This window comes from Pseudorasbora parva, chromosome 14 (genome assembly GCF_024679245.1).
Source record: "Pseudorasbora parva isolate DD20220531a chromosome 14, ASM2467924v1, whole genome shotgun sequence".
Classification (NCBI taxonomy): Eukaryota; Metazoa; Chordata; class Actinopteri; order Cypriniformes; family Gobionidae; genus Pseudorasbora; species Pseudorasbora parva.
Genome location: NC_090185.1, coordinates 34870350 through 34882481, shown reverse-complemented (window position 1 = coordinate 34882481; position 12132 = coordinate 34870350). Strand labels below are relative to the sequence as shown.

General features: G+C 39.2%; 2 protein-coding genes across 2 annotated transcripts; both read right to left on the bottom strand.

The window, feature by feature from the left end:
- Positions 1–3615: 3615 nt before the first annotated feature.
- LOC137039617 (uncharacterized) lies at positions 3616–7537 on the bottom strand. The gene is made up of 6 exons (XM_067414910.1): positions 7343–7537; positions 6915–7043; positions 5931–6089; positions 4451–4597; positions 4019–4150; positions 3616–3872 (listed from the first exon to the last, which is right to left on the bottom strand). Exons 1-6 carry the CDS (start codon positions 7467–7469, stop codon positions 3781–3783), a joined length of 786 nt encoding a protein of 261 aa, XP_067271011.1. The 5' UTR covers positions 7470–7537; the 3' UTR covers positions 3616–3780.
- Positions 7538–7762: 225 nt separating this feature from the next.
- On the bottom strand, positions 7763–11169 carry LOC137039782 (uncharacterized). Its single transcript, XM_067415056.1, has 4 exons — positions 10905–11169; positions 9123–9272; positions 8587–8808; positions 7763–7932 (listed from the first exon to the last, which is right to left on the bottom strand). The coding sequence occupies exons 1-4, from the start codon at positions 11167–11169 to the stop codon at positions 7763–7765; spliced, it is 807 nt and encodes a 268-aa protein (XP_067271157.1).
- Between the last annotated feature and the right edge of the window lie 963 nt (positions 11170–12132).

The following is a 12132-nucleotide window of genomic DNA, read 5'->3' as shown; positions in this document are numbered from 1 at the left end:
TTTTCTAGAAATACCTGATATTAACCTGACTTTTAATTAATTAATTGGTGTTAGAAATAGCTCATATGAAAAGCTAAAACCCTCCCAAATGATGTTTAATGCACTGAAATAAAAAATTTTCACAGAAAGAAATATTTATCATTTAATCAAGACAGAAAGATTACATTTTGGCAAGACAAAAGTTTTGTCGCCTATACAGAAATTGAACAAATTTACTGCAAATACAAAAATATGTCAGCAAATTGAGTTGTGGTGCTGTGAGATTCAAATTTAATATCTTGTATGACTTCCATGAGCTTGAAGGACTGCATCCATGTGGTTTGGCAAGGATTCAAGCAATGTATTGATGAAGTTATCAGGAATAGCTAAGAAAAGTCTTGCATGCCTCCCAGAGTTCATCAATATTCTTTGGTTTCGTCTTCCATGCGTCCTCTTTCATCCTACCCCACATATGCTCAATGATGTTCATGTCTGGTGACTAGGCTGGCCAATCCTGGAGCATCTTGATCTTCTTCGCCTTGAGGAACTTTGATGTGGAGATGGAAGTATGCGATGGAGCACCGTCCTGCTGAAGAATTTGGCCTCTTTTATGGTTGGGAATATAAGAGGTAGCTAAGATTTCTTGGTATTTTAGACTATTGATGTTGCCTTCCACCCTGCAGATCTCGCACACCCCTATACTGGATGTAACCCCAGACCATGATTTTTCTTAAGTTCACTTAAATTCACACTTGGCATGTTTGGTCGGATTAAAGCGAACCCTGGTGGGATTGCTGTGTTAGCGTGGTTCATTTGAATAAGTCTGAACGCAGCCATCCGAACCCTGATGCCGCTTCCAAGCGAACTCTGATGCCGTTCAAATGAAATATGAACGCAAAGCAGACTGAAGACATGTAAATGAACCAAAAACTGGATTTTTTTATTGAATGAGTGCACTCAAAAACATCCACTATGGCTTCACTACTAATGACTGTCCCCTCAAATAGTGCACTATTGACAGCTATAGGGGGCGATTTATATTGTATAATATAATGTGCAACATGAATCCATTTTCCAAACCGTGTTTTTGTCTTGAATCATTATGGTGCACTTATAATAAGGGTTTATATTGGGACTATTTCAGACCGGTCTGATAGGAACCGCTGCGGAGGAGCACAGTCCCGGCGTGACTCGCCATAGACATAAACAGAGAGAAGTAGCTCCGGCTGTAATGTTCTTCCGCAAGAATGCAGTTCTAATTATTAACTGCTAGAGCACAAAAAGTTACGGACTGCAGCATTAAGTGGCCTTTAATTTGATTAATATTGTATATTATTTACAGTACAAGTCTATTCAATACAGTTGTGCAAATGGATGCTTTACATACATACAGAAGTGTGCTTCTTTTTCATAAGGGCACAGTTTCTTTTTTTTTTTTTTTTTTTGATGTACAAAATCAATGAATAATAATAATTAAAAAAAAACTATTCTGCTTACTGGCCAAACTCTCATCCTCATTACTGAGCATTGCCACCTAGCAATGTCCTAACCACCCAGTACAATCTGGACACTACAGAGCAAAAACACTTAAAGGTCCCGTTCTTCGCGTGTTTTCGAAGCTTAGATTATGTTTACAGTGTGCAATATAACATGAGTTCATGTTTCGCGTGTAAAAAAAACAGTATTTTTCACACAATTTACTTATCTGTACAGCGCTGTTTTCTCTGTCCTAAAAACGGCCTGATGATTTCCTTGTTCTATGAAGTCCCTCCTTCAGAAACACGTAACGAGTTCTGATTGGGCCAGCACTTCCCGTGTTGTGATTGGACAGCAGCTTAGCGCACTTTGCCCGGAAAGGTCCCGCCTCTTACCATAACGGGGAGATGCAAGCGCTGAATGCCGCTCTACTCCCCGTGGGGGAGCAACGAGACCACGCCCCCTATTTTGCGTGTTCTTGTGGGTGGAGGATTAGTCAACAACAGACGGTTCTAGTGACGTCATTACAGCAGGAAGTGCAGGGCTGTAGTCCAAACCGGCCGTTCGCTGTAGGCTTTGAAAGGGAACTTATGTTAAATAAAATATCTCGCTTGGCATTGAACTTTGAGCTTTATAATTTTACAGGTATTATTTTTGCTCTAACAGCAACATTACACACTAACTAAAGTTTGAAAGATGGAATCGCGAAGAACGGGACCTTTAAAACACCGGTAACACTTTAGCCAGAAGATATTAATTGCCACACATCCAATGTTCCAAATGTTTATTAAGCCCGCACACACACACACACACACACACGCACACGCACTCGCACACGCACGCACGCACGCACGCACGCACACACACACACACACACTCATTGATTACGTTTACATGGACAGCAGTAATCTAATTATTGACCTTATTCTGAATAAGACAATATTCTGATTAAGGTGTTTACATGACTTGCTTTTTGAATAATTGTTCACGCTCATAGCGTGACTTTGGCAGGTCTGTTAAAATATAATGGGCTCGGGAAACCCGCTGTAACTTCAACTGCGGGTGTTGCTGTCGGACAGTGTTACTTTGCATTAAAAAGTATAAAAATCACTTGTTTTTATGTTTTATATACATTCACATTATTTTATTTTTGTAATATCTAGTCTCTTTCAGTATTTATGAAGGGACTCTGCCCCTCTTTGCTCCTTCTTGACAGCCTACATTTAGATTAATAGCTCTGATTAATGATGAAAAAGGTTTAAAAATCGTGACTGTTTGGATTGTTTTTCCTGCCGTCGAGCCACAGCGTTCACTGAATGACCCATCTGGTTCGTGATTACAGATACAAACTTATTGTGTTTTACTTTTACAACGAGCATAATAATTAGAACAAAAATAAAAAATATAGAGGACGCAGTGTTCATAATGAACAGTCAAGCAAAACACACACCACCCATAGCAGCGCGTTATGGCAACGACATTTCAGACTTACAGATACGTAAAAGATAAACGGAACTTTTCCGCCATTTGTTGTTTTGTACACGTTATATTAATTATAGTTAATCTACTGTTTTATTGGCCACATTATTATTGATAATTGTTTAAAGGGGCACTTTTGATTAATTTTCAAAAAGGGCAGGGCTCGAATCCTCAAAGCCCTCCCCTTTGCACTAGTGTGTGCGTAACGTTATGTGTGCTGTCACAAAATCCGGCGAAATCTCCGACACAACGTTAATAGTTAAATAAAGGTTTGTACATGTCTGTAATGCTCTCCGATAATGAGACTAAAATAGGCATACTCCACGTTTCTTAATCTTTGTGGTAAATTGTATTATGACTTTAATCGGATTATTAGAAATCGTATTGTCTTAATCAGATTAATATCGGAGCATTGTTGTCCATGTAAACGTACTCACTCACTCACTCACTCACACACTCACTCACACACTCACACACTCACTCACTCACTCACTCACTCACACACTCACTCACACACTCACACACTCACTCACTCACTCACTCACTCACTCACTCACTCACTCACTCTCACTCACTCTCACTCACTCACTCACTCACTCACTCACACACACACACACACACACACACACACACACACTCACTCACTCACTCACTCACTCACACACTCACTCACTCACTCACTCACTCACTCACTCACTCACACACTCACACACTCACTCACTCACTCACACACTCACACACTCACTCACTCACTCACTCATTCACTCATGTGTGTATGTGCTTGGGTCTATAATTGCAGATTGCACTTGGGGATTCTCTCTGGGTTTCTTAATCCAGCTCTGATTCTCATTCCGACACAGGAACACATGAGGGCTCAGCCAGATCCAATGGAAAATACTTTTTGAAGAAAGCACTCATTTTCTTGTCTTTAGTACTTTCTGAAAAAATAAGAAAATAAATAATATGTTATTAGAAACATCACTGACCACAGAACTGAACAACTAGCTGTTAATGACGTTAAATGCAGTCGTCACTCCTAAAACTTTACAGTGTGTGTGTGGACAAATGCTCTGTTGACATTCACCTTCTGGGCCGCTCATTTCAGGAGAAGCATCACTAACATCAACCTTCCAACCAGACACAGGTTCAGTGTCAGGCGCATCCAACGGGAAATACTTTTTGAAGAAAGCACTTATTTTCTTCTTTTTAGTACTTTCTGAAAAAAGAAGAAAACAAATAATATGTTATTAGAAACATGACTAACTGCAGGTCAAAAATTAATAATTAGTCTAACTTGAAAGAAATTTCTGTTTGCATCTCAATCGTTCTGCACACACACAGTTCAGTAATGTACAGCAGTGTTGACCACATTTACTCAAACTACACTCAAGTGTGTACGGAACAGAACTGAACAACTAGTTGTTAATGACGTTAAATGTGGTCGTCCCTCCTGAAACTTTACAGTGTGTGCGTGGACATTGTAATATTGCATCTCAAATGCTCTGTTGACATTCACCTCCTGGGCCGCTCATTTCAGGAGAAGCATTCACACCATCACTGACATCCACCTTCCGATCTTCTGCAGACACAGGTTCAGTGTCAGGCGCATCCAACGGGAAATACTTTTTAAAGAAAGCACTAATTTTCTTGCCCTCAGTACTTTCTGAAAAAAGAAGAAAACAAATATGTTATTAGAAACATCACTAACTGCAGGTCAAAAATGAATTAGTTCTGCACACACACAGTTCAGTAATTTACAGCAGTGTCGACCACATTTACAAAAACTATACGCAGTGTGTACGGACTGAACTGAACTGATAGTTATTTAGGGTGCATTCACACTTGTCATGTTTGGTTCGATTAAAACGAACCCTGGTACGGTTGCTCGGTTAGTGCGGTTCATTTGAACATATGTGAACGCTGCCATCCGAACCCTGGTGCGCACCAAACAAGCGGACCGAGACCGCTAAAAAGATGGGTCTCGGTCCGCTTCCAAACGAACTCTGGTGCGGTTCGATTGATATATGAACGCAACACGGACCAAAGACGTAAACGGACCAAAAACCGGACGTATAATGTCACAAGATGCCACGCATAATGCAGCTGATTTGACGACGCGGAAAGATCGGCGTATCCAAAATGAGTAACGTTAGAGGGCAAACGTAGAGCAACGAGGAAGAGCCTCAATATTTGGTCTGACCAGCATGTTTCGAAAATGCTAGAAAAAACACACAAAAAGCATACCTGGCTCTTCTCATCAAAGTTCCTGTGTTGCCTATTATTAGCAGGTACAGACGACAGAACGGCCGTCTCTTTTGCATAAGAGACGCCCGACTCTTTTCTGCACAACGGAGGAAATCCTGCTGCTGTTTTGAATGTTTTGAACATTTTATGAGCTCTTCATGAGTTCTCAGCGGGTAAAAATAATGCCATATGTGTTACACGCATAAAATGATCGCGTTTAATCCAGCACACAGCGTTGTTTTGAACATTTAATGAGCTCTTCATGAGTTCTCTGGTAAAAAATAATGCCATGTGTTACACGCATAAAATGATCGCGTTTAATCCAGCACACACCGTTGTTTTGAATGTTGTGAACATTTCATGAGCTCTTCATGAGTTCTCTGGTAAAAAATAATGCCATATGTACACGCATAAAATGCCCGCGCGTGTAATCCGCACACAGCATTGTTTTGCATGTTCGGTAAACGAGCTCCTACGTCATATAAGCCGACCAATCAGGTTGTGAGCGTCTCCCTGTGCCTTTGGTTCGGTAACTTTAGGTTCGCTGTTAAAAATGCCCGTGTGAACGCTAAACGGACCAGGACTATTATGTTTGTTTTTGTTTTTTGGTCCGGACCAAACGAACCAAACGAACCGAACTACAAGTGTGAACGCACCCTTAATGACATCAAATGCAGTCGTCACTCCTGAGACTTCACAGTTTGTACGTGGCCATTGTAATGTTGCATCTCAAATGCTCTGTAGACATTCACCTCTTTTTGGGCTGTACTTTTCGATCCCACTGCTGCTCCCTTGCCAGCCGACGCTAACCAGATCCATTTCAGCTGTTGGCTCTGGAACAGCCGGATCCAACCCAAAAAGCATTTGGAAGAATTCATTAATCTTTTTCACCATCCACTCTGTGGTAGTTTCTGAAAAACAAATAATGTGTTATTAGAAACATCTCAAACCACAGATTAGACATGAATAATTAGTCTGGCTGGAAAGACATTTCTGTTTGCTTCTCATTGTAAAGTTGCATCTCAAATGCTCTGCTGACATCAGGGTTGGGAAGGACACTTTTAAAGTGTATTTCACTACAAATTACAAAATACATGCTTTAAAATGTAATTTGTAACATATTTCATAAGATATCACAAGTTTTGTAACTTAATCTAAATAAATACTTTGGCGATATTTGCGTCACTGGAGTAATTTTTCTAGAAATAAAATGCATAAATCTCTCGTCTTAGGGGGATATGAGAGGGGGAGCACGATCATTCAAATATACTCCAGGGTTTCTACTGATAGAAAGCCATATGCTAATCGCTGAAGTAACCCTTTAATTAAGGCACGTAACACAAAGGGAACACCAAACATAGGACTGGGTTTTCCTCTGCAAATTATTTTAAACAACATTAGTTGTCCACAATATTTACGGAAGCAAAAAAATGCTGACAATCTTAAGAAATAAAATAAAATAAAAATACTGCTCAAGAAGGCAACATGACGCATTACGATCTGGGGTGTGTAAACTTTTTGAATTGAATTTCTGTTTGCATCTCATTCGTTCTGCACACACAGAGCAGTAATGTACAGCAGTGATGACCACATTTACAAAAACTATACGCAGTGTGTACGGAGAGAACTGAACAACTAGTTGTTAATGACGTTAAATGCGGTCGTCACTCCTGAAACTTTACAGTGTGTGCATGGACATTGTGATATTGCATCACAAATGCTCTGTTGATATTCACCTTCTGGGCCGTTGATTTCAGAAGCATCACTAACATCAACCTTCCAACCAGACACAGGTTCAGTGTCAGGCGCATCCAACGGGAAATACTTTTTGAAGAAAGCACTTATTTTCTTCTTTTTAGTACTTTCTGAAAAAAGAAGAAAACAAATAATATGTTATTAGAAACATCACTAACTGCAGGTCAAAAATGAATAATTAGTCCAACTTGAAAGAAATTTCTGTTTGCGTCTCATTCGTTCTGCACACACACAGTTCAGTAATGTACAGCAGTCTTGACCACATTTACTCAAACTACACACAGTGTGTACGGAACAGAACTGAACAACTAGTTGTTAATGACGTTAAATGCGGTCGTCACTCCTGAAACTTTACAGTGTGTGTGTGGACATTGTAATATTGCATCTCAAATGCTCTTTTGACATTCACCTCCTGGGCCGCTCATTTCAGGAGAAGCATTCACACCATCACTGACATCCACCTTCTGATCTTCTGCAGACACAGGTTCAGTGTCAGGCGCATCCAACGGGAAATACTTTTTGAAGAAAGCACTCATTTTCTTGCCTTTAGTACTTTCTGAAAAAAGAAGAAAACAAATATGTTATTAGAAACATCACTAACTGCAGGTCAAAAATTTATAATTAGTCTAACTTGAAAGAAATTTCTGTTTGCATCTCAATCGTTCTGTACACACACAGTTCAGTCATTTACGGGAGTGTCGACCACATTTACTCAAACTACACTTAGTGTGTACGGACAGAAGTGAACAACTAGTTGTTAAATTATGTTAAATGTGGTCGTCCCTCCTGAAACTTTACAGTGTGTGTGTGGACATTATAATATTGCATCTCAAATGCTCTGTTGACATTCACCTCCTGAGCCGCTCATTTCAGGAGAAGCATTCACACCATCACTGACATCCACCTTCCGATCTTCTGCGGACACAGGTTCAGTGTCAGGCGCATCCAACGGGAAATACTTTTTAAAGAAAGCACTCATTTTCTTGCCTTCAGTACTTTCTAAAAAAAGAAGAAAACAAATATGTTACTAGATACATCACTAACTGCAGGTCAAAAATGAATAATTAGTTCAACATGAAAGAAATTTCTGTTTGCATCTCATTCGTTCTGCACACACACAGTTTAGTAATGTACAGCTGTGACGACTACATTTACAAAAAATATACGCAGTGTGTACGGAACAGAACTGAACAACTAGTTGTTAATGATGTACAATGAGAGATATAAGAGATGACAGATGATAAGACCAGAGATTTATCTCGTCTGTATTTGCAGTGCAAGAAATCCTAGGGAAAGTGGTATGAGCCTTGACTTATTTGTGTTGCCAGATCTTGCAAGCAAATCAGCAGAAAAGCTCATAAAAAAACTAAATAAATTAAATACTGAAACCCACACCAGAAGACATTAATAACGGCATAAACTCGACCGCTGTATGAGCCAAGCTTAAATAAAATGAAATAAAAACTGCTTGGACATGGCAACACAGCGAGAGTGCGCTCTGAAGTTTCAGGAGTAAGTTGTGGTCCGTATACACATGGAATGATCATTTTGGGGACTCACTCCTGCACTTAAATGTATTCATAACTCCTGAAACTTTACAGTGTGTGCGTGGACATTGTGATGTTGCATCTCAAATGCTCTGCTGACATTCACCTCCTGGGCCGCTCATTTCAGGAGAAGCATTCACACCATCACTGACATCCACCTTCCGATCTTCTGCAGACACAGGTTCAGTGTCAGGAACGTTTGCATCTGGGACACACGATTCCTTGGGTTCAGGCAGATCCAATTCAGGTTCCGTCACGGGATCACACAAAGGCTCAGCCGGGTCGATCGGAAAATACTTTTGTAAGCAAGCACTCATTTTCTTAATCACTTTAGTAAAAAGAAGAAGAAAACAAATAATCTTTTATTAGAAACATCACTAACCACAGATCAAAAATGAATAATTAGTCCAACTTGAAATACATTTCTTGAAATACATTCTGCATCTTATTCGTTCTGCACACACACAGTTCAGTAATTTACAGGATTGACGACCACATTTACAAAAACTACAGACAGTGTGTACGGAACAGAACTGAACAACTAGTTGTTAATGACGTTAAATGCGGTCGTCACTCCTGAAACTTTACAGTTTGTACATGGCCATTGTAATATTGCATCTCAAATGCTCTGTAGACATTCACCTCTTTTAGGGCTGTAGTTTTTGTTCTCTGGCACTTCTGCTGGCCAGCGGACAGTAACCAGATTAACTTCAGGTTCAGGAGCCGGATTCATCCAAAAAAGTGTTCTGATGAATCCACTAATTTTTCTCGTCATCCACTCTGTGGTAGTTTCTGAAAAACAAATAATGTGTTATTAGAAACATCTCAAACCACAGATTAGACATGAATAATTAGTCTGACTGGAAAGACATTTCTGTTTGCAACTCATTGTAAAGTTGCATCTCAAATGCTCTGCTGACATCAGGGTTGGGAAGGACACTTTTAAAGTGTATTTCACTAAAATCTATTGATTTAGATAAACAGGGTAAATGTACTCTTTTTGTCTTCTGGGAAACATTGTTATCAGTTTCTGAGAGCAGTACTCAATGAAAAAAAAAAGATCTTTAAACAACAAAAGATAAATGTACACATCATATCACTAAATATAATAATAAAAAAAAGGTAATTGTTACTATTTATCTTACAATTCTGCCTTTTCTCAGAACCGTGAGATTTAAACTTACAATTGCATGTTATAAAGTCAGACATAAATAGACATTCTGAGATAAATAGTTTTATTTTTATAAATGTGTACAAATTCAGTAATTTTGTCTTGTTGAGTATAAGTAAGCATCTGTTATATGAATTGGCTTATTCAGGACTGTCCTAAATAAAAGTAACATGCAATTTTTATGATCCTAGAGCCCTCTTATTTTGTTAATATTATAATGAAATGAATAAATGAAATGTTGCATATTCTGCAAGGAGAATGAAAAAGTATGAGCAGAACTGTATCTTAGGATGCTTTTGCAGACTGTCAGAGTCTGAGAATCCCCAATTGCTTTTTACATGAATTGCCGTTACACTTTAAATTAATGTTTAAATTAAATAAATAACAAGCAATCACTGTGGCAATCTAAAGAAAATATTGGATGTGACATTAACTAATTTAATTACCACCCATTTAAAATATAAATGTTGCATTTTAAACACATAACTAAGTTACATCCCGATCCCAGGTTGACATTCGCATTCAATTTATATTTATTTGTAGATGTGTCTACATTACAATTTAGATTAAACTGCTATCAGATGTGACTGTGTCTAAGACCCTGTTTACACCTGGTATAAAGATGTGTTTCAGTCGATCAGATCACAAGTGGACGACACTCATTACAGGTGAAAACAGTTTGAGCGTGTCCATTTTTGACCACTTCTGGAGGTATTCAGAAACACATCTGTCCTGTTAACATTATGGGAAGCGCAGGATTTAAACTTTTGAGTAGAGACCCAAGCTTGGTTTGAAGATGAAAAAACATACCAACATACCACAATTGGTCGCGGTTGTCAGAGCAGAAATGAAAGCTGCTGCTCTGCGAATGTTCTTTGGTTTTATCTGGTTGGTTTCATATGTAAATTGTGTGAGCATATTTCATCCAAAACCCACCCACAGACCCTCCCCTCAAAGAAATCAGGACAGAAGTGGTTGAAAGTGGACAAAAGAGACGGATTCAAACAGGGTGTAAACGGGAATGTGTCTCCCTCGTATGACGAATGACCAGAACGCATCTTAATACCAGGTGTAAACCGGGCCCAATTCATGTCCATATGTCAGAAATGTACATTATACAAATCATGCAGTTTGCTAACATCATGTATTCATTTAAGCAGAAATAATGATTTCATTAAAAAAAGTTGTGATCATCGTAATGATTACAGCAAGTTATATGGAAAAGTTGTGAGTGGTGCATATTGAGCATTCACCTGTCGAGTTACAGATTATGTCGATCTGCAGATCCTCGCCCTCTAAAGCGGCATGACTGACTGACATGCACTCATCGCTGTCCACCTCCAGCTGTGCGGTTATGTCGCCCGGTAAGCACCCGAGAAGCTCGTAAATGCTGTCGGTGACCATAAAGTCCACCTGCATATTCTCCTCATCCGGGACCCAGACACTGTCAATTAAGAGCAACTCGCCGTTCACGTAAACCTCCAGAGGCACCTCTCTGTAGTTTGAGATTGAAGCCATAGTTTTGTAAACTGATCAAATCAAATCCAACAGAAACGGGTGATATCAGATCAGATGTCCAAAACTGTATGTGTGATGCACAGCACACTGTGTGTGGCTGTACAGTGCGAGTCTATATTCTGTGGGTATGCACGCGCTGAATGTAGACTCTATATAAAAAGATGGTGCTTGTAAAGTTGTTTCTAAAGTTAATATCGGTAGGTTATTGCTGTAAAATATCGGTACGTAGTCAGATGTGTAGCTCAAAATCGCTCGGATTTTCGCTGTGCTGAAGAATCTGCAAGTGAGAGTGTTTATAGTAAATGCCGTCTGTGACGCAAGTGCTGTCTGTGACGCAATCATACATGACGCTCCACGGTTGCCATAAAAACGGATTGATTGACAGTAGCAGGTTTATGTTGTTACTCACCAATGATCATCTATATATTATTATTAATGTAAAATAACTAATTTAACACAATTTCCTATACTCAGATTACATTTACTGACTGGATTTCAATCACCTTAGGGGTGGGTAAATAGAAAATGTAACGTTACCAGTTTTCCAGTCAGTCAGTGTTTGCGATGCACTCTCCCTCCAGCGCCACCATATTTAACACACAAAAAAAGAAACAAAACATTTATTTACTAGACTTTTTAAAGGCTGAATTGTGAAGGCTGAATTAAATGGGATGATAAAAACATCGCGTAAATCAATAAGTTGCCTTACAAGTTGTCCAGTCCTCCTCGCGAGCTGCGTGAACATCAAAACAAACAAGTGTAGTCCGATTCACGAGCAAATGACTCATTTGAGCACATTCTTTTCATGACTCGTTTTATTTTCACTCACGTAACGTTACACTGGTTTTAATCTTGAATCAGCTCTAACGAATACGAAACGAATCCTTCTGAATGAACTTAAGGAATTCGTCAAAGCGATTAAATTAACATTTGACACACTGAACCGATTCGCAAGTTAAAGAA

Excerpts from the sequence above, each read along its gene's own strand:
- LOC137039782 (XM_067415056.1), bottom strand. The coding sequence starts at position 11,169 with ATGGCTTCAATCTCAAACTACAGAGAGGTGCCTCTGGAGGTTTACGTG. Across the intron at positions 8,809-9,122 it reads AAACTACAGCCCTAAAAGAG|TGATTAAGAAAATGAGTGCT; the intron begins GTGAATGTCTAC and ends TTTTTACTAAAG. Across the intron at positions 7,933-8,586 it reads TGAAATGAGCGGCCCAGGAG|AAAGTACTGAAGGCAAGAAA; the intron begins GTGAATGTCAGC and ends TTCTTTTTTTAG.
- LOC137039617 (XM_067414910.1), bottom strand. The coding sequence starts at position 7,469 with ATGAGTGCTTTCTTCAAAAAGTATTTCCCGTTGGATGCGCCTGACACT. Across the intron at positions 4,598-5,930 it reads AAAGTACAGCCCAAAAAGAG|AAAGTACTGAGGGCAAGAAA; the intron begins GTGAATGTCTAC and ends TTCTTTTTTCAG. Across the intron at positions 3,873-4,018 it reads TGAAATGAGCGGCCCAGAAG|AAAGTACTAAAGACAAGAAA; the intron begins GTGAATGTCAAC and ends TTATTTTTTCAG.